At 47.3% G+C, this 25,547-nt stretch overlaps 3 protein-coding genes across 5 annotated transcripts in view; 1 reads left to right on the top strand and 2 right to left on the bottom strand.

The window, feature by feature from the left end:
* The window catches only part of Mybbp1a (MYB binding protein 1a), a 28,558-nt gene extending 8,928 nt beyond the window's left edge, over positions 1 to 19,630 (bottom strand). The window contains exons 1-9 of one of the 2 annotated variants that reach the window (XM_042680621.1): positions 19,627 to 19,630; positions 3,702 to 3,876; positions 3,404 to 3,499; positions 2,411 to 2,494; positions 2,250 to 2,324; positions 2,047 to 2,154; positions 595 to 770; positions 326 to 493; positions 116 to 233 (exon numbers count right to left, since the gene is read on the bottom strand). In XM_042680621.1, the coding sequence (XP_042536555.1) occupies positions 116 to 233; positions 326 to 493; positions 595 to 770; positions 2,047 to 2,154; positions 2,250 to 2,324; positions 2,411 to 2,494; positions 3,404 to 3,490 (816 nt within the window). In that variant the 5' untranslated portion in view covers positions 3,491 to 3,499; positions 3,702 to 3,876; positions 19,627 to 19,630. Of the gene's footprint in view, positions 1 to 115; positions 234 to 325; positions 494 to 594; positions 771 to 2,046; positions 2,155 to 2,249; positions 2,325 to 2,410; positions 2,495 to 3,403; positions 3,500 to 3,701; positions 3,938 to 19,626 lie in introns of those variants that run through there. The other variant, XM_042680620.1, reaches the window with a different exon arrangement.
* Positions 8,162 to 11,734, bottom strand: Ggt6 (gamma-glutamyltransferase 6). Of its 2 annotated transcripts, XM_042680622.1 has the most exons (4): positions 11,511 to 11,734; positions 10,368 to 10,570; positions 10,160 to 10,273; positions 8,162 to 9,615 (listed from the first exon to the last, which is right to left on the bottom strand). In XM_042680622.1, the coding sequence occupies exons 1-4, from the start codon at positions 11,645 to 11,647 to the stop codon at positions 8,588 to 8,590; spliced, it is 1,482 nt and encodes a 493-aa protein (XP_042536556.1). In that variant the 5' UTR covers positions 11,648 to 11,734; the 3' UTR covers positions 8,162 to 8,587. The 2 variants fall into 2 exon arrangements, with proteins under 2 accessions (XP_042536556.1, XP_042536557.1); XM_042680623.1 differs by lacking the exon at positions 10,368 to 10,570 and having other exon boundaries at positions 11,511 to 11,648.
* LOC122108632 (ras-related protein Rab-1A-like) lies at positions 14,727 to 25,208 on the top strand. The gene is given in 6 exon segments (XM_042680625.1): positions 14,727 to 14,738; positions 18,116 to 18,118; positions 18,917 to 18,930; positions 24,524 to 24,693; positions 24,696 to 24,713; positions 24,716 to 25,208. Coding segments are annotated over 3 exon segments (612 nt in total). The 5' UTR covers positions 14,727 to 14,738; positions 18,116 to 18,118; positions 18,917 to 18,930; positions 24,524 to 24,539; the 3' UTR covers positions 25,156 to 25,208.
* The last annotated feature ends 339 nt before the right edge of the window (positions 25,209 to 25,547 follow it).

The raw sequence follows: 25,547 nt of genomic DNA, 5'->3' as shown, positions 1-25,547 counted from the left end.
GCAGGTCCTTGTCATACTCCCTTCAGAGAGCAGTCTACTGTACCTAGAAGGAAGGGACACTCACATCCCAAGTCATGCACCCTTCTTGGCAAGAAACCTGCTGTCTGGCACCAACCTTGGCAATGACCATGTGCTCCCCCAAATGGCGGATCAGGTCCCCTCGCATCACCAGGTGCAGCTGCTCCTTGGATAGCAGGGGCAGGGCTGCTCCCAGCAGACGGAAACACAGGTAACTAAAGAGGTAGGAAATAGAGATGAGGCCTCCCCTCCCTAGGGTGAGCCACAGGATGTGGGAGGGAGGGGGGTGGGTGGGTAATATACGTACCTGGCTGGCCAGGATGGCTTCTTCAGCAGCCCTTGCTCTACTACCTCATTCCAGAACAGTGGAAACTTGTCTTCCTTAAGCGCCAGGCGGAGCAGGTCCAGAGCCACATCAGGTAACTTGTGCTCTTTCTTCACAGAGGTGGCCGCCATCTTCAGCACAGTCACCAGACTGTGGAGGACAGAGGGACTCAGTGGACACTGCTTAGCAGACAAAGGTACAGGGATAATCCAAATGCACAGCTCCCCCCTCCCTCTTCCCAGCCCTTGTACCTAGGGATATTCTCCTTTGAGAAGAGGTCAACGGATCCCACGAGCTTCTCGAGGTCTGAGGGCACTTTCTGCTGGGCCAATAGGTACAGCTCCAGGTGCTTTGGGGAACTCAGGACAACTTTCAAGTCACCCTTGAGGACCTTAGGCAGGATCTCCTGGAACATGGCCTCTGGGACCTAAGGCAGGAAGACAGGTTGAGGGAGAGTGACTCTCTCCAAGCACTCTCAATTTCTCTGCCATTTCTTAGAAAAAGACCCTCAAGCTGGATGCTGGTGGCTTGTATCTATAATCCTAGTTACTCAGGAGACTGACATCTGAAGATTGAGGCTCAAAGCTGGCAGAAAAACATCTAAGACTCTTATCTCTAAGTGGTCACAAAAAAGCTGGCAGTGACCGTGGCTTAAGTGGTAGAGTACCAAGCTTTAAGCAGAAAAAAGAATAGTTCTCAGACCAAATTCAAACCCTAGTATTGGCATGCACGCACACGTGCGCGTGCACACACACACACACACACACAGACAGACCCTTCAAATTCCCAACAAGCACATATTAATGCTAATTGGCCTGGTACCTGTCTTGTTTTTTTGAGGTCCAGTTCAGTTGTTATGCAAGAACTGGATGTAGAGCTAGGATGCGAATTCTGGCTTTGAAGCCAAGAGGGTGCAGAAAGCCCCAGACAAGGGCATGATAGCCCATCTTTTCCTTCAGCAGCAAGCAATTCTAGGTACAAACACACCTCAGTTTCCCCAGTAGGGAAATAGGGAAACCCAGGAGGGGCCACCAGCCTTGACTGAAATATTAAGATGTGAATACACATGCTATATACCAGGCACTATCCTAGATGTGTGCTATTCAACATGGAAGCCACTATAGCCACATAGGGCTATTGAGCACTTAAATCTAACCTGAATGAGCTGTGCTACAACCATAAAATATATTAGATCTCAGAGTTGTAATGACAAAAGGAATGCAGAAGTTCTTTCCAATTATTTACAGGTTGCATGCTTAAATCAAAGTATTGAATTAATTTATATTTTTGTGCTAGCACTGGGCTTGAACTCCAGTGCCTCATACTCTTTTGTTGGCTTTTTCTCAAGGCTAGAGCTCTTAACCAGGAGTCATACACCTTCACTTCAGGCTAACCACCCCCCCCCCTCCCTATTTAATTGGAGATTAGAATGGAATAAGCTCTTCTGCCCAGGTGGGCTCTGAACCATAATCCTCAAAAATCTCAGCCTCTTGAGTAGTTAGGATTATAGGCGTGGACTACCAGCAAGCAGCTGGTATTTTAAATGTAACAACATTAAGAAAACTATGTTACCAACTTATTTATATCTTTTCCCTTTTGCCTTTTCAATGTAGTTATTTCAAGCTTTCTATTTTGAAAGGACAATGGTGCCCTAACATGCTGCTGTAATACAAAGTATAAGCTGCAGTCTACAGTAGCCATACCTCAGACAGGATGTCCACCAGGGCCTTCATGGGCTGCCCCTGTAAGTGGTTGTAGTGCTGGGCCAGGGCTTGGAGAAGCTTCACTGACTTCATCAGGGCCTCTGGGTCCTAGTACCACCAGAAGACAAAGGGAAGAGCAAGGAATACCACTCTGCCACCCCCTACCCCTCCCAAGCCAGCCCACACACCCCCAAAGCTCCTACCTTCACCAGCCGACCAGACTGAAAGAGGGCTAGCACCCCAAACAGGTTTGCAAAGAGAATAGGTCTCATGGTTGCCTAGAAAAGGATTCCAGGCGCAGGTGAGAAGGGCTCAGGCTCCCACCCCCCACCCCCATGGCTGGTCTCCCCAAGGTCACCCTCACCTTGTTCATCTTTTGCAACTCATACTTTTCTTGTATCTGTTTCAGGATGCTGCACAAGGGGATGTCCTCAAAAGACTGTAATAACTGCCATGAAGAGGAGGGAGAAGAGAGGTTCAAGGGAAAGGCTCAGCTACACACCACCAGATCTCAGCTTTCTTTTTTGCGTTCAGCTTTTCTTCTCAGGTCTCAGGAAGTCCTGGATCTCTGCTCCTGCCCTAAGTCTGCCTATAAAAATGCTCACCCCCCTCTGCAGTGCTAAGGATGGCATGGATCCAAATCTTGTCTCTCTGCTCCATCCCCACCAGGGCTTCAAAAGAAGGTACTTCCTCCGTTCCCTAAACTGCTTCCCTGGGACTCCTGGAAAACCTGCTCTTCCCCTCAGAGCCTGAGCTCCTTTAGGCTGATTGTGAAGGACTTCCCACTAGAGAAAACACATTTCAGCTTCTAGGTATTCGTTTGGTTAAACTGTAAGTTGTATGGGGGAAGTGTCAAGGGAGAGAAGGGGCAAACAAATGGAGAAGGGTGGGCAAACGCAGTCATAGTAGTTAATGCATGCATGTGAAAATGAAACCATGTAACTTGTGGGGTTGGAAGAGATGAGGTAGAATGATGAAAAGGGTGACAATAATGAAGATGCTCCATGTATTACACCTTAAAGACAAACATAAATAAAAGGACTGTGTACTAAATGCTCTGTGTTGTACAGGTTCTTTGGAGTGGTCTATAATTAGTTTCTTAGGGAGGAGAGGCTTCTATTTTCAGTAACTGCAGGGAAGAGGCCTGTCAACTCTTGTATCAGAAAACTTGCTCAAATCCTCAAATTTCCATTCCACTCGCGTGGATTTCTTAGTCGATAGGTTTTGCTCGGGTACTTTCCCACACTTTTTCCACGTGAAGATGACTTGTACCTTAGACACCAATTCGGACTGTTCCTTAGTTACTGCCCGCCCCCCCCCCCCCCCGGGGCCCAGAAGTCCAGCAGCACCGCCTCACCTGTGCCAGAGCCAAGCTGTAGCAGGGCCGCGCGGCCTCTCGCCCCACGCCAAGCCCAGTGATCAGGCGCTTCAGGGCATATTTCATCTCCGACCCCTGCGGAACCAAAAGCATCCCTTGATCCGAACGGTGACTGGGAGACCGCTCTCTCCTTAGTGTCCAGTCCCGATCACGAGTGGGGTCCCCAGTCCAGAGACCCGCGGTGGCTCCCCGGCCGGGGCCTCCGCGGCCCGGGCCCCCTCCCATGCCCAGGACCCCCACGCGGCGCCCGGCCCCGGGCCCTCGCGCGGCGCCCTACCTGCGGCCTCGTGCGCAGATACTCCAGCAGCTTCTCCGTAGCCTCGAGCCGCGTCTCCTGCTGCGGCTTGGCGATGTCCCAGAAGAAATCCAAGAACTCGCGGCTGTGCTCCAGCAGGCCATGGCGATCGGCATTTGTCGCCTCTCCCGGAGCCCCCGGCTCGGCGCTCGGTGAGCTCTTCTTGTCCGCCATGCTCCGCGAAACACGTGGGCTGGGTGAGGGCCGCTTCCAGGTCAGGTCCCGGCGCCTGCGCACTGCGTCCGCCGGGTGGGGGCGGGGCGGGAAGAGGCGGGGCGGGAAGAGGCGGGGGCCGGGGCGGGAAGGGGCGGGGCCGGGGCGGGAAGGGGCGGGGCCGGGGCGGGAAGGGGCGGGGTCGAGCCTAGGCCCTCCTGCGCCCGCAGCGCCGGGTGGAGAGCGAGGTCCCGCGGGCTCCCAGGGTCCGTCCGCATCGCCCATCTTCTCTCCGAGCGATCCGCGCCCGGCGATGGCCGAGGCCGCGGTGACGGGTCCGCCGCGAGCCGGGCGGGCAGCGCCGGGCCGGGGGCCGGGACGCGGCTGCAGCACGGGCGGGGTCGGGGCAGCCCTGTGAATTCTGAAACCCGGCAGTGTAGTCTCCTGTAGCCGGGCGCCGGTGGCTCAGGCCTGTCATCCTAGCTCCTCAGGACCCTGAGATCTGAGGATCGCGGTTCCAGGCGGCCTGGGCCGGAAAAGTCCGTGAGACTTAACTCCAATCAGCCATTCCGAAAAAGGCAGAAGTGTGATGTGCGTGGTTCAAGTGGTAGATTGCTAGCCTTGAGCCAAGGGACCGTGCCCAGACTCCTGAGTTCAAGCCCCACGACTGACAAATAGAAAATAATTCATCAGGTTCTATGATTCTGATTTGAGTGGGTGACCAGCTCCATGAGGAGGTGACACAGGGGCTGAGTTGAATGACAAGGACTCTGGGTCGCCTGGAGCAAAGAGCTAGGAGAGGACAAAAGCCCAGCCTAAGGACTGCATCTACAAAGGCCCCAGAGATGAAGGGGATGAGATGAAGTGGGATTAAGAGAAATAAAATTGTAAGGACCCCAGGGCCAGGATCAGGAGTTTGGATTTCATTCTGAGTGTGCCAGGGAGGTCAGCTGGAGGGTTTTACACCAGATTTACATTTTAAAAAGATTATCTGGCAGCTGCAGTGGGGGATGGTTTTCAGGCAAAAGAAGTCAGAAGGAAAACCTGTCAGGGATTTCGAAGGCTGGGATGTGAGAACACATCAGACTTGGGCGACTTTGGAGATGGCCCAGGTGGAGTTGGACTGGGTATAGGAAGTAAATATCAGGCTTGGGGTATAACTTGTGAGCCACTACTTGGGAGGATTTTTGTGTGGAAGTGGTAATGGTGGGGTTAAGAGCTAGGAAAAGGGGGCTGGGAAGTTGGTTCAGTGGTAGAGTGCTTGCCTTGCATGCCTGAGGCCCTGGGTTCGATTCCTCAGCACCACATAAGCAAAAAGAAAAAAAAGCTAGAAGTGGCGCTGTGGCTTAAGTGGTAGAGCGCTAGCCTTGAGCTGAAGAGCTGAGGGACAGCGCTCAGGCCCAGAGTTCAGGCCCCACAACCGGACCAAAAAAAACAAAAACCAAAAAAAGACCTAGGTAAAGGTGGGCGGCACACACCTGTAAGGAAGCTGAAATCTGAGGATCATGGTTCAAAGCCAGCCCGGGCAGGAATGTCCATGGGACTATTCCCTCCAATTAACCACCAAGAAACCAGAAGTAGTACTGTGGCTCAAGTGGTAGAGTACTGGCCTTGAGCTGAAGAGCTCAGGGACAGCGCCCAGGCCCAGAGTTCAAGCCCTACCCCCCACTTTACTCCCCCCCCCCAAAAAAAAAAAGAGCTAGGTAGAGGAGTGCATGCCTGTTATCTATATTCAGGAAACAGGAGGATGGAGAGTTCAAGGCCTTCCTAGGCTATATAGTGTCTTGAAACAACAACAAAAAGCATAAATCAACAAGGGATATGGCTCAAGTGGTAGAATGCCTGCCCATCTGAATCTCTGAGTTCAATCTCCACAGAGGGACAAACTCTATTAAGTTGGGGTTGCCATTATGATTGAGATACATCAAGCTCAAAAAGCCAAATAAGCCAGGTGCCAGTGGTTCATGCCTGTAATCCTAGCTACTCAGGAGGCTGAGATATGCGGATCGAGGTTCAAAGTCAGCCCGGGCAGGAAAGACCATGAGACTCCTATTTCCAATAAACCACTAGAAAACCGGAAGTGGCGCTGTAGCTCAAGTGTAGAACGCTCGCCTTCAGCTGAAGAGCTGAGGGACAGCGCCCAGGCCCAGAGTTCAAGCCCCACGACCGACAGAAAAAAAAAAAAAAAAAAAGCCAAATATCGTGGTTCACTCCTTTGTGGATGCTAGCCATAAAGTACATACATATTCATTGACCCTATATACGTGTATATATGCTTATGCGCATAGGGTTATAAATATGTATGCATAGGGCATGGTTCTAAATATGAGACTGTTTAAGGAGAATGAGGGGGAGTGGAGGGGAGGGGAAAAGAAAGCTGGTGAACGATTTCTAAATACATCACAACTATATGCCAAGACAGTCTAAGGAATCTTAGTGACACTTTGTTGATCAATGAGAGGTTTAGGGAAGAGAAAGAGAAAGAGGGGTAAAATCCCTTGGTAAAATTAATACACATTAAGAAAAAAAATGAATGAAAGGAGAGTAAAACAGGTTGGCAAATGTGGGTGGTTATGATTGCAATTGTTTAACTGCATTTTGAAAAATAACACAATGAAACCTCTTAAAATGGTTTTACAAAGGGGAGAGGAGGAGAAAGGGGTTGGAGAGTCTGGGAGAATATTGAAAAGGGTGACATTGGTCAAGATCCATTGTACTTTTTTTTTTTTTTTTGGGTCTGGTCGTGGTGCCTGGGCCTGGGCGCTGTCCCTCAGCTCTTCAGCTCAAGGCTAGCGCTCTACCACTTGAGCCACAGCACCACTTCTGGATTTTTTTTTTTTTTTTTGCTTATGTGGTGCTGAGGAATCGAACCCAGGGCCTCCTGCCTGCAAGGCAAGTGCTGTATCACTGAGCCACCTTCCCAGCCCGATGCATTGTACTTTCAAACTGTTGTACTCCTTTGTACAACTACTAAAGATAATAAAAATATAACTTTTTTAAAAAAGAAGGGAAGAGAAGAGTAAGGGAAAGCAATGATAATAGTTTGATTGAGACACACTGAATGAATTACGAAAATGTTATAATGAAACTCCCCTTTACAAGTAATATTGGCAAATAAAACATCTGGCACTGGTGGCTCATGCCTATAAGCCAAGTCACTCAGGAAGCTGAGATCTGAGGATCACAGTTCAAAGCCATCTCTGGCAGAAAAACTTATCTCCAATTAACCAGTAAAAGCTGGAGCTGGAGATGTGGCCCAAATGGTAGAAGACCAGTATTGAGTGAAAAAGTCAATCAAAAGCTGGGTGCTGGTGGCTCATACCTGTAATCTTAGCTACTCAAGAGGCTGAGATCTCAGGATTGCAATTTGAAGCCAGCCTGGGCATAAAAGTCTGTGAGACTCTGATCTCTACTAAACTACCCAAAAGCTGGAAGTGGAGCTGTGCTTAAGTGGTACAGTGCTAGCCTTGAGGAAAAGAGCCCAGGCCCTGAGTTCAAGCCCCATCACCAGTACACACACACACACACACACACACACACACACACACACACACACACTCACACACACACAAGGTCAATCAAGAGCACAAGGCCCTGAGTTCAAGCACAAGTATTGTCACACACAAGAATCCTAAAAAACATAGCAAATTAGTGTGTGTGTGTATGAGAGAGAGGGGGGGGGGTCAATGGTTCTTGGCTTGAGAAGCTGTTTCTAGATGGCTGTGTTTAAAGAGATCTCAGCCCTGTTAGGGCCAGCCTTCCCTTATCATTTGACATAGCCATCTCTAGCGTTCATACCCAGGCCTCTCCAGTACCTCTTGCCACCCTCCATTCCTGTTCCCTGCTCTTCTGTTCTAGAAAGTAAAATGAAGAGATTTATTTTATGTATCAGACCACAGAAAGCAGAAGGTGAGCAGAGCTGAAAGTGAAGCAGAAAGAAATCGGCCCATGGGGCTGGGAAGGTGGCTCAGTGCTAGAGCACTTGCCTTGCATGCATGAAGCCCTGGGTTCGATTCCTCAGCACCACATCAGCAGAAAAAGCCGGAAGTGGCACTGTGGCTCAAGTGGTAGAGTGCTAGCCTTGAGCTGAAGAGCTGAGGGACAGCGCCCAGGCCCAGAGTTCAGGCCCCACGACCAGACACCCCCACAAAAAAAAGAAAGAAAAAAAGAAATCAGCCCACACCCATCTCTCTTTGGGGAAAGGGCAATTGTGCTGCCCCTGAAGAAGGAAGCCCTGATCACAGGAGCCTCAAGACTAGTGGGAAATTAACCAAAAGCAGGAATAGCACTTGGCATTCAGAGGACTTAGTTTTTATTTTTTCTCTACTCCAACTGTTGAGAGTATGGCCAATAGGAAATAGGCACTGCCCACCTTGCTCTTTGTAGTCCAGAATCTAGACTGGGGCTCGATACTCTTCAGTTCTTCCTGAAGCAGATCTAAACTCAAGCCTAGCCCCAAGTTTCCTTTCTGTCCTCCAGTTTCTTAGCTGATAAAAGAAGCAGAAATTCCATCCATTGGCTGGACATGTACTGTCAAGCAGAATTGAGCTAGACATGGATGCTAGAGCTAGAGTCCAGGAATTGACCAAGATCCAGGTTAGGGCTGATCCCACAGCCAGCACTCAGGATCTTTAAGCATTCCATTGTTGAGTCTGCAGAGCTACTGCCCTCAGGTTCAAGATCATACTGTCTCCTACCAGCCTTCTGCCTCTCTACTAGAGTCCCTGGAAGGGGCAGCAGCCCCTGGGGATGCTGGAGACGTGGGCGTGCTCCGCGTGGGCCGCTGCCTGCAGCAGGGTCACGCTGCCACATGTGCTGGGGTTTTCTGTTGGTTCTTGTTGAACCTGGTGTTGGTGCTGGGTTTGGGGCTCCAAAAGATGGCTGAGCAAGGCACGAGTCATGACTGTGGTCATGTTAGGGGTCCCTGAAGCCACCAGTGCTAACACATCAGCCTCTGTGTCATCCAGGCTGCCACGGAGAATGAGGGGACATGCCCAGGCACTGTGTGCAGACTCGGCCGTCAGGTTCCTGAGTAGAACCCCAGTGCTCGGGGACAAGTATCGAGAACCAAAGGCACTGTTGAGTGAGGAGGTGAGCAGGAGTGTGGAGCCGCTGTTGTCTACAGTGGCCAAGATGCTGCTTATCAGGGCAGTTTGCAAGTGCTGTGGGCAGGGGGCAGGGCTGGGTGTTGGGGTACGCAGGGCAGCCTCCAGCTGTGCCAGCAGTTCTGGGCCAGCAGAAGGGCTGGGGGTTGTGAAGAGGATGCCCTGGGGCACAGAAAGCTGTAGTGCTGGCTCCAAGCTGGGCCTGGGCCAAGCTAAGGGTTCCTCCAGTCCTAGGTCTTTAGCCAGCAGACTCAGTAAGACTTTGCCAGTGAGGTCTGGGGTGGGAGCAAGCGCTGCCCTGCGTAGCACAGTGGCCAGTTTGGGGTTGGTGGCTCGCATGCCAAGGCCCAGGGGAGTCCCGTCAGCATGGCAAAGCAGTGGGCAGAGACCCCTTGTGCCCTGGGTTGCCAGAGCACTGGCGAGGGGCGCATCCACCACAAAGCCCTCTTGAGCTAGCATGGTAGGGCCCACCAGCAGGCGTGACCACGGCAGGCAGCCAAAGCGTGTGTGGAGCAAATGCAGGGCAGGCAGAGCCCCAGGCAACCCCAGGCCAGGGGCCAGGGCCTGGGTTGGGCCTGTAGTCAGGGCAGTTGAGTTTCCTGAGGAGCTATTGTAGAAGAGTCCCCAAACCATGGCACCTAGGGAGACAAAAGGGTCGTACAGGGGTCAGGGTACTGGCCAGGACAGAAATCAAGGTCACCTAGCAGACCCAGGTGAAGGTCACTGGCTTGTTTAAAATGGAAGTTAAGGGCTGGGAGTGTGGCTTAGTGGTAGAGTGTTTGTCTAGCATCCATGAAGCCCTGGGTTTGATTCCTCAGTACCACATAAACAGAAAAAGCTGGAAGTGGTGCTGTGGCTCAAGTGGTAGAGTACTAGCCTTGAGCAAAAGAAGCTCAGGGATAGTGCCCAGGACCTGAGTTCAAGCCCCACGACTGTCCCCCCCCCCACCTCTCCCCCTCCCCTCTGCCCCCCCCCCCCCCAAAAAAAGGAAGTTAACTGACTGAACCTGGGATCAGGAAGTGCTGACTAGACCTGGGGACAAGGGTCACAGCCTAGGCTTGGGGCCTGTAACCCAAATCCGGTGTCCTGCTTACTGTCTTGAGGTCACAGACTGAATGCCAAGTCCCTGTCTAGGCCTTGTGTTGGGGGGGAAGGTTCTATCCAGGGCCCTGGGTCACTGACCTAGCCCTGTGAGGTGAGGGTGTATCACTGCCAGGCACAAAGCTGCTCCAATGCCAGCGTCCACGACATTACCCCCAGCCACCAGCAGCTCTCGGCCCATGTGGGAGCACGTGGCTGCAGGAAGGAAGGGATTGTCATGGGGAGGGGCTAGACCAGTGACCCCCCCCCCCCCCACACACACACTGTCCTCTGCTTTCCCAGCACAGACCTGCAGGGCTGATGATGGCGCTGTGGTGGAACACGCCAGGGGGATGGGTGTGGCTGCTCACCGGAGTTGCCACAGAGCCCACGCTTTCAGCCGAGTGGCCCTTGCTTTGCAGCTGCCTCACAGCCAGGAAACAGCTAACAGCCAGCAGTACCAGGGCTGCCCCTATTCGGGCCCACACACCGGGCAACCCACCAGCCTTGTTCCTGCAGAGAAGGGATTTCTGAGCTGGGGCTAGGATACAGGAACATTCTCATAACTTCATGAGAGGACAAGTTTGTCAAGGAGAGAAGAGTCGCCTGGGAGAGGGCACAGCGTGGCAAAGCTATGGAGAGGAGAAAAGGCTGGGGAAATGCTACTTGGAAGGGACTGTGTGCAGAGGTTGGAGAGGCAGGAGGACATCTAGAAGGAGGTCTCAAAAGGCTTGGCAGCCAGGTGCTGGTGGCTCATGCCAGTAATCCTAGCTAATCAGGAGGCTGAGATCTGATGATGATCTCTATTCAAAACCAGCCTGGGCAGGAAAGTTCGAGAGACTCTTATCTCCAGTTAACCACCAAAAAGCTGGTGGTGGAGCTGTGGCTCAAGTGGTAGCTAGCTAGCCTTGAGTAGAAAGCTAAGAGACAGTGCTCAGGCTCTGACTTCAAGCCTTCAGTGTATGTGTGCACGCATGCACACACACATACACATACACACACACACACACACACACACACACACACACACACACACACACCCAGCTTGGCAGACAGAGGAGAGGAGGCTGAGGGGTAGAGCTTAGTCAGGTAGAGCCAGGCCCTAACCTGCCCAGCAGGTGTCCAGTGTTGGTATGTGTGTGTGTGTGTGTGTGTGTGTGTGTGTGTGTGTGTGTGTGTGTGTGTGTGTGTAGGGAGCAGAGTGTTGGGCCTTATGACAGCTTTGCCCAGCACAGGGACTGGCTTGTTACAAATATCCCTTCAGACACATGGGCTTTTGACTTGGCTCAGTTCTGGAGCTACAGCTTAGGCCCCCCCCCCCTCACTTCGTGGGGAAAGTCCCTGGAACTGAGTCAAGCCCAGGATTGTCTGGTCCTACCTACGGGCTCCTGAGAGATGGTCTTACCAGCCTCCAGTGTGGTAAGCTGGGTGCCCAGCCCCCTCCTGGACTCACCCAGGGATGTCCTGGGGTCTCTTGAGGTTGGAGACCAGCAGTTCCGATATCTCATCCTCTTCCTCCTGTTCCCACTCAGCGCCAGGCTCCCAGATCTCTAGCTTGTGATAGAACACAGGCTCTATGGGAGCTTCCATAGCCCCCTGCTGCTCCAGCCCTCAGCCTTCCACGAGAGAGAAAGGATCCTTCTTAGCCTTGTGGGTGGAAGGTGCTTGGGCCTTGGGAAAGGGTGGTGTCTGGGAATGGAAAACAGGTCTGACAGGGTGGGGCCAAGGAGGCAGTTACTGCAGGAGGACACAAGGGCTCTCACGAATGCTCCCCCGTGTGGCTGTCTGGCAGGAGTTAAGGTCAAAGCTCAGCAAACTCAGCCCTAAGGGGTATGTGGTGTGTGTGTGTGTGTGTGTGTGTGTGTGTGTGTGTGTGTGTGTGTGTTGTGTGTGTGTGTGTGTGTGTTGTGTGTGTGTGTGTGTGTGTGTTGGGAGTTGGCCCTTTCCCTTCAGAGGAGTAGCCCTCAGAATCCTGGCCTCTCCAGAACTCTGGGTCTGTGGCCTTGAATTCCAGCTACAGCCACAGGATGGTCCAGGTGTTGGCTCAGCAAGTTCTCTTGGGCCAGGAATGGGGTGAGGTGCGGAGGGACTAGAGGTAAGAGGGAAGGACTCCAGGTAGGGCCATGGCTCGGAGGTGATTGAGCTTGGGAAGTGAAGGACATTTCAGGGACTGTCATGTGGTACCTGTCCAGCAGGGGGAGCCACAGACCTCTGTGGAGATCCACAGCTAAGGAAATGAGTTTCCACATCTCCTTCCTCCTGGGATTCATAGCGCCCTATTCCCTGGCAAAACATGGTTTGTAAGAGCTCCACATTGCAAAATGCCAAACACACATCATCAATAGAACAAATGGTATATATGTCACCATGGGGTCAAGGGTGTGTGTGCAGCAGAGGGCCTGAGTGATCTACAACCAGGTGCCATATGTATGTGAATCTGGAGATAACATGGAAGTGGAACAAGCCAGCCAGGAGAGAATGCACACTGCCTGCTTGCGATTAGTGGAGTACAAAGCCAGTGTCAGCCTCCTATGTAGCTTGGGAATGATAGACACATACCATTGTACCTGCTGTGGGTTGAGAAGAGAAAGGGTCTTGTGGACTTTGCTGCTTAGACTGGCCTGGAGCTGTGATCCTCCTGTTCTCTGGTTCCCAAGTAGATTGCAAACACATGATACTGGAACCTACCTGGTGTTAGGTTTTTAAAAAGAGATAGCCGAGTAAGAACAGCAGCACGCACGTGGTATTCAGGTAAGGGGTAGGTTTATTCAGTAGACCTGCTGGGACCAGGTAAGGTTGGCACTCCATGTGGCTGGGAAAGGCCTGGGAATGAGAGAGAGAGCTGGGAAAGAGAGAGGAAAGAGCTAGAAAAGAGCAGAGAGAGCAGAGAGAGAGCAGAGAGAGCTAGAAAAGAGCAGCGAGAGAGTCTGGGCCTGTGCTAGGCCTTATCTAGGGTATGGGCAGAGAAAGGTGTGGCCACATCAAATTCAGATGTGACCTCAGCAGATGCAGATGTGACCTCTTCCAGGTGTCCCAGTTGCCTAGGTAACGCAGGTACTGGGTGGAGACTTCGCTGCGAGGAGGGTGGAGTCTGCTCGCCATCCAGGAGCAGACTTTACACCTAGCTTTCTCTCCCTCCCTCCTTCCTTCCCTCCTTCCTTTCTTTCTTCCTGCCTGCCTGCCTTTCTCTCACTCCCTCAATCTTTCTTTTTCTCTTTGTTTCCTTCGCTGTCTCCTTTTTTCTTTCTTTCCCTCCCTCCCTCCCTCCCTCCCTCCCTTCCTTCCTTCCTGCCTTCCTGCCTGCCTGCCTGCCTGCCTGCCTTTCTCTCACTCCCTCAATCTTTCTTTCTTTTTCTCTTTGTTTCCTTCTCTCTCTCCTTTTTTCTTTCCTTCCTTCCCTTCCTTCCTTCCTTCCTTCCTTCCCTTCCTTTTTTTTCCTTTCCTTTCCTTTTCTTTCTGGTAGTACTGAGGTTTGAACTCAGACCTTGGGTTTCTTCTACCTGCTTTTACTGTAGGCTTTATTTTGGAGATGGAGTCTAGTAGAAATCTCTGCCTGAGATGACCTTGAATTGTAACAGTCTGGCTCTCAGCCTCCTGAGTAGCTATGGTTACAGGTATGAAGAAGCACTTGCAGCCATCAATAAAAAACAAACAAACCTTTTTTGTTCAGTACTGAGGCTTGAACTCAGGGTTGCATAGTTTGTAGTAAGGCACTAAAGCCACATCTCTAGTCCTGGCTTTCAGAGACCTGAAAGTGTGTCTTTTTGCAATGTGACCAGAATTTAAAATGCGCGCGCACACACACACACACACACACACACACACACACACACACACACGATGAAATGACTATATGCTATTTGCTAGTGTAAATGTGCACTTAGGAAAGGGAAATACCTTATTTTCCTCCTTTCTCCCTTCCTCCCCTACATCAGGGATTGAACCCAGGGCCTTTTGCATGCTAAGCACTGGCTCTACCACTGAACTACACCCCCACCCGCTGAGAGATAATATCTTTATGCCCCCTTAATTTGGATGAGGCCTTTGATGGCTATTTGAGAAAAGAGAATTTGAACTATACTTACTTTAGGGTAGATCTGGTGGAATTTTCAATTCATTCTGTGGCTATTTTCCCATTTTCAAAGAGTGTAGTTGGAACAAATACACTCTTCAAGAATCACAGTCTTCTGATTATTGGTTCTCAAATGCAGTGAGTAGAAGACAATATCAGAGTAAGAATTGAGTAGCTACCTCTGGAGTGAACCCTTTGTAAGCACAAAATTAGAGTACTTGCAGTGATGAATGCTACCAGTACTGGCTTCAAAGATGAAGGGACACTGATTCCCATTGTATTTCTGTTAGTTTGATTGACTGGGTGATTGTTTTCTTGAGACAGGGTCTTGCTATATACCCCAGATTAGCCTTGAACTTGTGATTGTCCTGCCTCAGCCTCCCTCATGCTGGGGATTGCAAGTGCATTTCACTACACCTGTCTTCTTATCCTATTTGAACTTAATGGGTTATATAATGTTTAACAGCTGTTGGAAATTGGTAGTAGTAAACATAATAAAAAGTGATAACTAAAACTCAGATGTTGCTGCAGGTAAAAAAAAAAAAAAACCCGCAGCCCTTGGCAAAGTTTAATTTCTAGCCCGATAAACAGAGAATCCAGAAGTAATTTGTAAGGTGTAGCAGCTGATGCTCAGGTGAGACAGAGACAATGGTTCCCTTAATGCAGTGTGATTTTGAACATTGGTCCTGCATAACCTCTGAGCCAGTTCCTCAGTAGCTCTTCCCACTCACTATATTTCCCCCACCCACTTTCTGTGCCCACAGAGCTTTCATAAACTTGCTTTCTAGCCAAGTATGGCAGTGTGAATCTTTTGCATTTAATCAATAGCATAGGTGGATGCACATACTTCAAGGCATCCTAGGAGGAAACTCACTTCACCCACAGGTGGAAATGGAAGCATGGGGAGGTGGAAGCAGCACCCTAGCACATTGGCCACTAGCTCTGAGCCTCTGAGAAGGTCAAGAAGGCAGGAAGGACATCTGTTTCATCCTGACCCTGCTGACTTCCAGGGGGTCTGTGCTAGATACACACCTAGTACAGTTAAGATGCTAGTGTTTTGTCAGTAAATATATATATATATATATATATATATATATATATATATATATATATTTTTTTTTTTTTTTTTTTTTTTTTTTTCCGTGCCTGTCCTGGGGCTTGAATTCAGGGCCTCACTCTCTAGTGTGGTCTTTATTGTGATTTGTTTTTGCCAGTGCTAGGTCTTGAACTCAGGGCCTGGGCACTGTCCTGAGCTTTTGCTCAAGGCTAGCACTCTACCACTTGAGCCACAGCACCACTTCTGGCTTTTCTGTTTATGTGGTGCTGAGGAATCAAACCCAGGGCTTCATGCATGCTAGGCAAACACTCTACCACTGAGCCACATTCCCAGCCTTTGCTTGGTCTTTTGGCTGGCACTTTATCATCTCTACTTTTGGTCTTTTTTCTGGTTAATTGAAGAAAAGACTCTCAAGGATTTTTCTGCCCAGGCTGGTTTTGAACAGCAACCCTCATATCTCAGTCTCCTGAGTAGCTAGGATTACAAGCCACTAGCACCTGACTTCTTTTTTTTGGGGGGGGGTGTCCGGTTGTGGGGCCTGAACTCTGGGTCTGGGCGCTGTCCCTCAGCTCTTCAGCTCAAGGCTTGCGCTCTACCACTTGAGCCAAATCGCCACTTCCGGCTTTTTTCTTTTTGCTTATGTGGTGCTGAGGAATCGAACCCAGGGCCTCATGCATGCAAGGCAAGGCAAGCGCTCTACCACTGAGCCACCTTCCCGGCCCCTCTTGCTATTGTTTCTAACATATTTATAAGGTACCATGTGATTTTTTTTGTTGCTTTGTATGTCCCTCCCCCAGGGTATAACCCCTGTTTTCTCTGTATTTGATGTCGGTATAATTTGGAGAGGGAAAGGGAAAAAACAAATTGTTTCAATAGGGATACAGGTGGACCCATTGTAACAATGAGATGTACAAGACACTATGTTGAGAAACGAACTTTACAATTTAGGCTGGGAAGGGGGTAGTTGTGGAGGTGGGGAAGGAAGAGGGAAGGGATGGTAGGGGGAAAACAAAGGAGGAGGCAACAATGCTTGATAAGAAATGTACTCATTACCTTGCTCATGTAACTGTAACCCCTCTGTACAGTATTTTCACAATAAATAACAAAAAATAAAATAAAATAAAACAAAACAAATACTGTGCTATGTGACCATTTGAACCCTTTATAAAAGAAGAAAAAAAAAGGAGAACACTTAGGAACCAACGAAGAGATGACAGGACAGCTGAAAAACATGGCAAGATACAAAGGTGACAGACAAAAATAGGAAAAAGTCTGCAACTCCAATTGTGAGTCCCTTGGGTGCAGGCACCACTGAGGACCCAGAGACCAAAAGACAGGGTATACCAGATGGCTGAGGCAACTCTAGCTGACTGGTAATGCTAGGATGTGGGATGATCCTACAGGTCCTACAAGCTGTCAGGATTTCATGTGGATGGTGACTATTCCTGTGTGGCAAGGGCTTTGGAGAAGAAAAACATTTTTATTTTTTTTGCCAGTCCTGGGGACTGAACTCAGGGCCTGGGCACTGTTCCTGAGCTTCTTTTGCTCAAGGCCAGCACTCTACTATTTGAGCCACAGCACAACTTACAGCTTTTTCTGGGTATATGGTACTAAGAAATCGAACCCAGGGCTTCATGCATGCAAGGCAAGCACTCTACCACTAAGCCACAATTCCCAGCCCAAGAAAAACATTTTGTTTCTTCCTTTATCTCGGAAAGGTCTACTGAGGGGTCCATTGAGAGCAGGCCTATTGTTTGAGACCAACCTTGAAAACAAGGAACAATCCCAGTGTGAGGAGGCCTGGAACACTTTGCCACAATGTCTGGGTAAGAGACTACCATAAGAACAGAGGGTCTGATGAATGTTGCTGAGAAGTTTAAGCAGTGAGGAGCTTGGACAATAAAAGGTACAGTGATCAGAGCCTCTGCCCTTCCTGGTGAGGAACAAGTTCGATAGCCAGGGAAATAGAGGACTGAGAGCATGAGTGGGGAAGCACTCAATCTTTGAGACTGTCTCCCTCCTCCCTTTGGCCATGAATGTTTGCTGCCAGGCACAACTGAAAGCTCTGAACCTAGGTTTGATGCATCTCGTAATTTCCCTGAACTTGTTGCCCTTCATATAGTGTGAGCAATGGAGGGACAAAGGTCTGAAAGTATGGAACCAGACTCCTCTCAGAGCTGCATCCCAGCTGCCTGTGTTATCAGGCAGGATGGAGAACTCTGAGATCAATTATCCTTATACTTCTGTCCACAGCATGGTGATCTGCTGGGTGGGGTCTTAAAAACACTGAATCAGATAGCCTAAGTCTCCTTGTCCCTCAATTCTTCTATCAGGGCACAAATCAGCGTTCTCTCAATTTTCTGATGCATTTGGGTCCATCCCTATGCTCAGATGTTTGCATCCTCTAGGAGACACATGCTGGGGGACTTGTAGAGCAAGTGGCAGTTTGCCAGGCCCACAAGCTACAAAGCTCCTTGTGACCAGCAGTAGCTTCTGGTACACAAAGAAATGATACTTCTAAGGTGAAAGCAGGGCTGGGAATGTGACTTAGTGGTAGAAGGCTTGCCTAGCATGCATGAAGCCCTGGGTTCGATTCCTCAATACCACATAAACAGAAAGAGCCAGAAGTGGCTCTGTGGATCAAGTGGTAGAGTGCTAACCTTGAGCAAAAGAAGCTCAGGCACAGTGCCCAGGCCCTGAGTTCAAACCCCAGGACTGGCAAAAATAAATAAATAAATAAATAAATAAATGCAGAAGACAATCAACCTTCAAGTGGCCCAACTATTAATCAGCAAATATGAGAACCTGATGAACTAGGATGTATAAGACATTCCATCCAGTGTTCCTCCACCTGGGTGGTGCTAGGGGTCAGACAGAGCATTCTTAACGTACTGTGGGTAATGAACTGTACCCCCAGTTCAGTAGGGAGGAAGTACAGCTCAGCCCTTCCTCTACGTAATCCTTCTTGAACGTGGAGAATACTTCAATGGGAAGTCTATATTAGGTAATTAAAACTTGCAAGCAATACCTTAGCCTTAGAAGTATAACTCCCAATGAAGAAATGTAAGAAATATTTTAAAATGAGGCAATATAATGTACCCAAAAGTCAACAGTTCAATTACAGGCAATAATGATTGTGAGGTGGATGAAATCCCAGACAAAGAATTCGAAAGAATGATCATAAGAATGTTTAGCAAAATTAAAAAGGATATGAAATGATCTTTTTTATGTCTTCTAATTTTGGTAAAGTCTGCCTTGTCAGATATGGGTATAAATACTTCTACTTGCTTCCAGGCACATTTGCTTGGAATATCTTTGTTCTTTCAGTTTAAACCTGTTTGTCTTTGCAAGGAGGTATGTTTCTTGTAGGCAACAAATGGTAGGGTATATATTTTATTCTAATCTACCAGTCTGTGTTTTTTGATAGAAGAAAGAGATTATTAGCATTTAGTTATTATTAAAAGGTGTGTAATAAGCCTGCTGGTGACTCACTTCTGTAATCCTAGCTACTCAGTGAGGCTGAGATCTGAAGATTATGGTTTGAAGCCAACACAGGCAGCAAAGTCTGTGAGACTGTTACTTCCAATTAACCACCAGAAAAACGGGAAGTGGAGTTGTGGATCAAAGTAGTAGAACTCAAGCCCTAAACACAAGAGCTCAGGGACATTGCCCAAGCCCTGAGTTCAATGCCCATGACTGACAATAAATAAATAAATAAATAAATGTGTAGTAATTAATCATTTTGTTGGTGGTGGTGGTATTGGTGGTTGTAGGGTGTGTGTGTGTGTGTGTGTGTGTGTGTGTGTGTGTGTGTGTGTGTGTGTGTGTGTGTGTGTGTGTGTGTGTGTGTTGTGGGGCTTGAACTCTGGGCCTGCGTGCTGTTCTTTAACTCTTTTGCTCAAAGCTAGCATTCTGTCATTTGAATCACATTTCCACTTCTGGCTTTCTAGTGGTTAATTGGAGATAAGAGTCCCATTGACTTTTCTGCCTGGGCTAGCTTCAAACCATGATCCTCATAGCTCAGCCTCCTGAGTAGTTAGGATTATAGGCATGAACCACTGATGCCCAGCTCATTTTGTTGTTCTTGTGTTTCAGACTCCTCTCATTCCTCAACTGAGGAATGCTTTTGCTTTCCTTGTTTACTTATCTAGTAATCTGTCAAAATTAAATTTTTCCCTGTATTTTCATAGTTGCATTTGTCATCTCTTCTATGTAGAGGTTCCCTTTAAGAATCTTCAGTGGTGCTGATTTAATGGTCATGAATTCCTTTAGCTTTTGTTTCTCCTTCAATTATGAAGGATAACTTTACTCTGTATTGTAATCTAGGTTGACTGTTATTTGCTTTAGGGGCTTGAAATACATCCTTTTTACCAAGTTCTTTCTTTTAGAGTTTCTGTTGAGAACTCTACTGTCATTCTGATGAGTTTGCCTTTATGTGACTTGGCTTCTTTCCCACAGATATTCTATGTTTTCAATATTCTTTCCTTGTTCTGTATACTTAGTACTTCAATTATAATATGTCTTGGAGCAGTTTTCTTTTCCTGCTCTTGTCTGTTTGGTGCTTTAAGAGCCTCTTGTATTTTGATGATCATCTCTTTTTCAAGATTCAGGACCATTTGCTTTTAGCTTGTATCTCTTCTCTTCCTATGCCCAGGAAGACTTGATTTTTTATTATTTATTATTATTTTTGTCAGTTCTGGGGCTTGAACTCAGGGCCTAGGCACTGTCTGTGAGCTTATGTTTTTGCTCAAAGCTAGCACTCTACCACTTGAGCCACAGTGCCACTTCTGGCTTTTTCTGTTTATGTGGAAGCCAGGGCTTCAAGCCTGCTAGGCAACACTCTACCACTAGGCCCCATTCCTATCCCAAGATTTGATTTTTAAAATAGTGTCCCAACTCTATTACACTGTTGCTGAGAATGTAAACTGGTAAACTGGAAGTCAACCTGGAGATCCCCCAAAACTAAACTTATAACTACCCTATGATCCAGCTGTAACACTCTTGGGCATTTATCAAAAAAAAAAGTGCACATTCAAGTTCATTGCTGCACTATTTACCAAAGTCAAGTTATAGAGGTAGTCCAAATACCCTTCAGTGGATGAGAAGGTCAAGAAAATGTAATCTATATATCTATAGCTACACACGTATACATACACACATACACACACACGTATAGATAGATAGATAGATATAGCTATAGAAAGGTAGGTATCTCTATATATCCCTATCTATCTATCCATCCATCTATCTGTATATATGTATGTATAACCTAATTAGGAAGAATGATCTTATATCATTTGCAGAGAAATGAATAAACCTGGAAAATTATGTTAAATAAAGTGACTTAGGTTCAGAGAGACAAAGAGCGCATGCTTTCTCTCACAGGTGGAAGATAGAGCTAAATTATATATATATATATGTAAACATATACAGAGTTGCATGCACATATATACAACTATTCACTAAAGTATTGTTCACACAGGAGAGGATTCCAATGGTATAACTCCTTTGAACAACTAATGGTTTAACAATCAAGACGAAGAAGTTGGAACATGTGCTGTTGGGGGGGTATGGTCAAGAAGAGGGGTCAGACAAATAGAGGGGACAAGTGAGTAAATGCAGGCATAATATTCAGTATACTTATGTGAAAACGGGACCAGCTGAGTTGAGGGGATTTATGGTATTGGGAGAGATGGGGGAGACTGACATTGATAAAGATAAATGTACTCATAAACTGACCTGTTGAATTGAAACCCCTTTGTACAACTACTTAAAGATAATTAAAAAAAAAAATAGTGGTCTCAGAGATTGTAAATGTTATTCAACTCACTACCTTCTCTTCTCCTGCTTAGGGTTGAGACAAACTGAGTTACACTATATGTCCCCACACTGCAGACCCTTTCCTCTTACTGGGAGTCTCCTGCTTTCTTGTTTCTGACTTAAGATCTACCAGGGCTCTTTCTGCAAAGGTAACCACTGTTCTCGTCTCTGTCCAGGTCAAGGACATGCCTGTTTACTGGTTCTGCAGCTGCGTTGAACTCGGACTGCTTCCTTTTTTTTTTTTTTTTTTTTTAACCCGATATCATCTCTGAGCAACTCAATTCTTGTTTGTGATTCCTTCCAGATGTTAGCTCTGCCATTTCTTACTAGGCTACTAAATGCCCGGTGCCTGTTTTTCCTTCCTTCCTTCCTTTCTTCCTTCCTTCCTTCCTTCCTTCATTCCTTCCTTCCTTCCTTCCCTCCTTCCTTCCTTCCTTCCTCTGCCTCTCTCTCCTTAATTCTTTCTTTCTTTCTTTCTTTCTTTCTTGCTTGCTTGCTTGCTTTCTTTTTTTTGGGTCCGGTCGTGGGGCCTGAACTCTGGGCCTGGGCACTGTCCCTCAGCTCTTCAGCTCAAGGCTAGTGCTCTACCACTTGAGCCACAGCACCACTTCTGCCTTTTCTGTTTATGTGCTACTGAGGAATCGAACCAGGGCTTCATGCATGCCAAGTAAGCACTCTACCACTAAGCCACATTCCCAGCCCTCCACAGGTATGTCTTGTGCTGCTGGTTACATCTAGACCAGTCCATAAGTCTCCAGTTGATCTTAGTTGGTTCCTCAAGCTATCAGAACTTAAAGCAAACCCTTCTAGTTTGGGAGAGTCCCTTAAATTGGTTTCACTGCCTTCAACCTCTGGGGACCTTAACAAAGGAAAAAGGTAACTTCTTGTTTGTGGAACCTTATAAGCTCAATCAGTGGGACAGGCAAGAAAATGCCCCACTGTGACATGATTACCTCACCTCCTCCAGTAGCCTAAGTATTGCCTGCAGTAATCTTCTCCACATGGCAGTGCCAGGGAGGGGACGTGATGGGGCTGGGAGGGTAAACAGGGGGTCTGTATCATCTTGTTCTGCACCAACTTGTTGTCCCTTAAAGAAAATTATAATTATCCTATGGCTGAAAGATCAGAGAGCACTTCTGATTATAATATACTTATATACAGGTGTTATTTGTGCATATGTTTATCAAGTGTATGCAAAAATGTCATTTGCTCTTGAAATTCCAGAAAACAATTGACAAGTTGTTATGGTCAGTTTTCATTTTTGAGCTCAATATTTTTTTGGGGGGGTCCGGTTGTGGGGCCTGAACTCTGGGCCTGGGTGCTGTCCCTCAGCTCTTCAGCTCAAGGCTAGTGCCCTACCACTTGAGCCACAGTGCCACTTCTGGCTTTTTTCTTTTTGTTTCTGTGGTGCTGAGGAATCGAACCCAGGGCTTCAGGCATGCAAGGCAAGCGCTCTACCACTGAGCCACCTTCCCAGCCCTTGAGTTCAATATTTTTTATGTGTACCTCAGACTTGATAGGCCTGAAGAAAAACTTTTTGCACCTATGTGTGTGAATACTTTCAAGATGATTCTGAAAATGTGCTGTTATAAATTTAATATGCAAAAGCTGCTGTCACCTTTAAGAAAACTGGTTATCTCAATCATGTGTATCTGAAATTCTAACATTTAGAAATTAACTCTCTCAAATTAAAGAAAAATTGGCCATTTTAAGCTTAAGTACCAGAAAGAATCTTGAAATTTGGTAGGTTGGCATACTGTTATAAATAGAATGTTGACTTGAATCACTTTACCATGTATTAGCCTATTAACAAATATGCTTTTATAAATTGTTATTGTACTAAGAAGCTGGTTAAGATTACTTTTCTTCCAGGGTCCTCATTGGGATGTAAGGCTTTAATATTATTGGGAAAAGAAAACAATTGTCCAAGTTTAAGAGTTTAATGTAATGGGCCAGGCATTGGGTGGCTTACACCTATAATCCGAGTTACTTAGGAGGCTGAGATCTGAGCATCTCTGTCTGAGAGCAGTCCAGGCAGGCAAGTTCATGAGACTCTTATCTCCAATTAACCACCAGAAAACCAGAAATGACACTGTAGCTCAATGTGGTAGAACACTAGCCTGGAGCAAAAGAGCTCAGGAACAGTGCCCAGGCCCTGAATTCAAGCTTCACAACCAACAGAAAAGAAAAAAAAAAGTTTAATGGGAGTTACTTCAAAATGCAAAATGGAAAGAAGAAACAGAAAGAAATAGCAAATAGAAAAGACAGGAAAGTATAGGGATATGTTTATGGGATGGAAAATTAAAAGAAAAGGAATGCCTTTAGAGATTTTGTAAAGTAAGCTTGGTCTTTAAATATGGCCCCAAAGTGGGAAAGTAGGATAGCATAGAATTAACAAAGACACAAACAAAACCCGGGAGGCTCAGAAGAAAGTTATGAATTGTAGTAGTAGATTTTAGAGTATATAAGAGATGAATCTTCATGAGTATGTGATTGCTGACTGCAATTTAAAAGGTTAGAGATGTTTCTAAAGTTAGTTTTAATGCATGCGAAGAGTAAATGTGAGCTCAGCGCAGGTGGCTCACACCTGTAATCCTAGCTACTCAGGAGGCTGAGATCTGAGTCAGCAAGACAAGAAAGGCCATGGGACTCTTAGCTCCAATAAACCACCAGGAAACCAGAAGTAGCACCTGTGGCTCAAAGTGGTAGAGCGCTAGCCTTGGGCAAAAAAGCTCAGGGACAATGCCCAGGCCCTGAGTTCAAGCCCCACAACTGAGAGTAAAAAAAGAGTAAATGAAGCCAAGCACTGGTGGCTCACATCTGTAACCGCAGCTACTCGCTACTCAGGAGGCTGAGCTCTGAGGATCATGGTCAAAGCCAGTCTAAGCATGAAAGGCCATGAAACTCTTATCTCCAAAAAACCACCAGAAAACTGGAATTGATGCTGTGGCTCAAGTGGTAGAGCACTCACCTTGAGCTGAAGAGCTCAGGGACAGTGCCCAGGTCCAGAGTTCAAGTCCCATGACTGACAAAAAAAAAAAGTGACTCTGTCCTTCCTTCCTTTCTTCCTTCCTTCCTTCTTTTCCTCCCTCCCTCCCATCCCTCCCATCCTTCCCTCCCTCCCTCCTTTTTTCCTTCCTTCTTTCTCTTCCTCTTTCCCCCTCTCTCTTTCTCTCCCTTCCTCCCTCCCCCTCTCTCTCCCTCTATCTCTTTTTCTCTCTTTCTCTTTCTCTTTTTTTTCATTCATGGGGCTTGAACTCTGGTCCTGGGCACTGCCCCTCAGCTCTTCAGCTCAAGGCTAACACTCTACCACGTGAGCCACAGTACCACTTCCAGTTTTCTGAGTGGTTTATTAGAGATAAGAGTCTCATGGGGCTGATTGTGTTCTAAGGGGTCAGAGTCGGGAAGACGTTTGCTCTACCAGAACAGCCCGATCTCATTCCTTTCTTTCGATTACCCGTGGCGCGGAGAGTCAGGCCAGCGGCTGCGGCAGCGGCAGCAGCTTTGGCGGTGGCAGCGGCAGCTGCAGTGACATGTCCAGCATGAATCCCAAATACGATTATTTATTCAAGTTACTTCTGATTGGTGACTCTGGGGTTGGAAAGTCTTGCTTCCTTCTTAGGTTTGCAGATGATACATATACAGAAAGCTACATAAGCACAATTGGTGTGAATTTCAAAATAAGAACTTAGAGTTAGATGGCAAAACAGTAAGCTTCAAATATGGGACACAGCAGGCCAAGAAAGATTTCAAACAATCACTTCCAGCTATGACAGAGGAGCCCATGGCGTCATCGTAGTGTATGATGTGACAGATCAGGAGTCATTCAATAATGCTAAACAGTGGCTTCAAGAAACAGATCTTTATGCCATTGAGAACATCAACAAGTTGTTGGTAGGGAACAAGTGTGATCTGACCACAAAGAAAGTAGTAGACTATACAACAGCAAAGGATTTTGCTGATTCCCTTGGAATCCCATTTTTGGAAACCAGTGCTAAGAACGCAACGAATGTAGAACAGTCTTTCATGACCATGGCAGCAGAGATTAAAAAGCGAATGGGCCCTGGAGCAACAGCTGGCAGTGCAGAGAAGTCCAATGTTCAAATTCAGAGCACTCCAGTGAAGCAGTCAGGTGGAGGTTGCTGCTAAAGTTTGCCTCCATCCTTTTCTCACAGCAATGAATTCACAATCTGAACCCAAAACAAATTGCCTGAATTGTACTGTATGTAGCTGCACTACAACAGATTCTTACCATCTCCACAAAGGTCAGAGATTGTAAATGGTCAATACGGACTTTTTTTTGTATTCCCTTGACTCAAGACAGCTAACTTCATTTTCAGAACTGTTTTAAACCTTTGTGAGCACACATTATTATAATAAAAAAATGTGTGTAATCCTTGTTGCTTTCCTGATACCAGACTGTTTCCCATGGTTGGTTAGAATATATTTTGTTTTGATGTTTATATTGGCATGTTTAGATGTCAGGTTTAGTCTTCTGAAGATGGAGTTCAGCCATTTTGTATCAAACAGCACAACCAGTG

Source organism: Dipodomys spectabilis, unplaced genomic scaffold, assembly GCF_019054845.1.
Source record: "Dipodomys spectabilis isolate Male_0828 unplaced genomic scaffold, ASM1905484v1 ptg000062l, whole genome shotgun sequence".
Classification (NCBI taxonomy): Eukaryota; Metazoa; Chordata; class Mammalia; order Rodentia; family Heteromyidae; genus Dipodomys; species Dipodomys spectabilis.
Note: the sequence above shows the minus strand (reverse complement) of the source record. Positions and strands in the feature narration are given on the sequence as shown.

Bases quoted from the DNA above. Each gene is read 5' to 3' on its own strand.
- Ggt6 (XM_042680622.1), bottom strand. From the start codon at position 11,647: ATGGAAGCTCCCATAGAGCCTGTGTTCTATCACAAGCTAGAGATCTGG. The intron at 10,274-10,367 runs GTCTGTGCTGGG...TCCTTCCTGCAG, and splicing joins CGCCATCATCAGCCCTGCAG to CCACGTGCTCCCACATGGGC. The intron at 9,616-10,159 runs GTCAGTGACCCA...TTGTCTCCCTAG, and splicing joins CCCTCACCTCACAGGGCTAG to GTGCCATGGTTTGGGGACTC.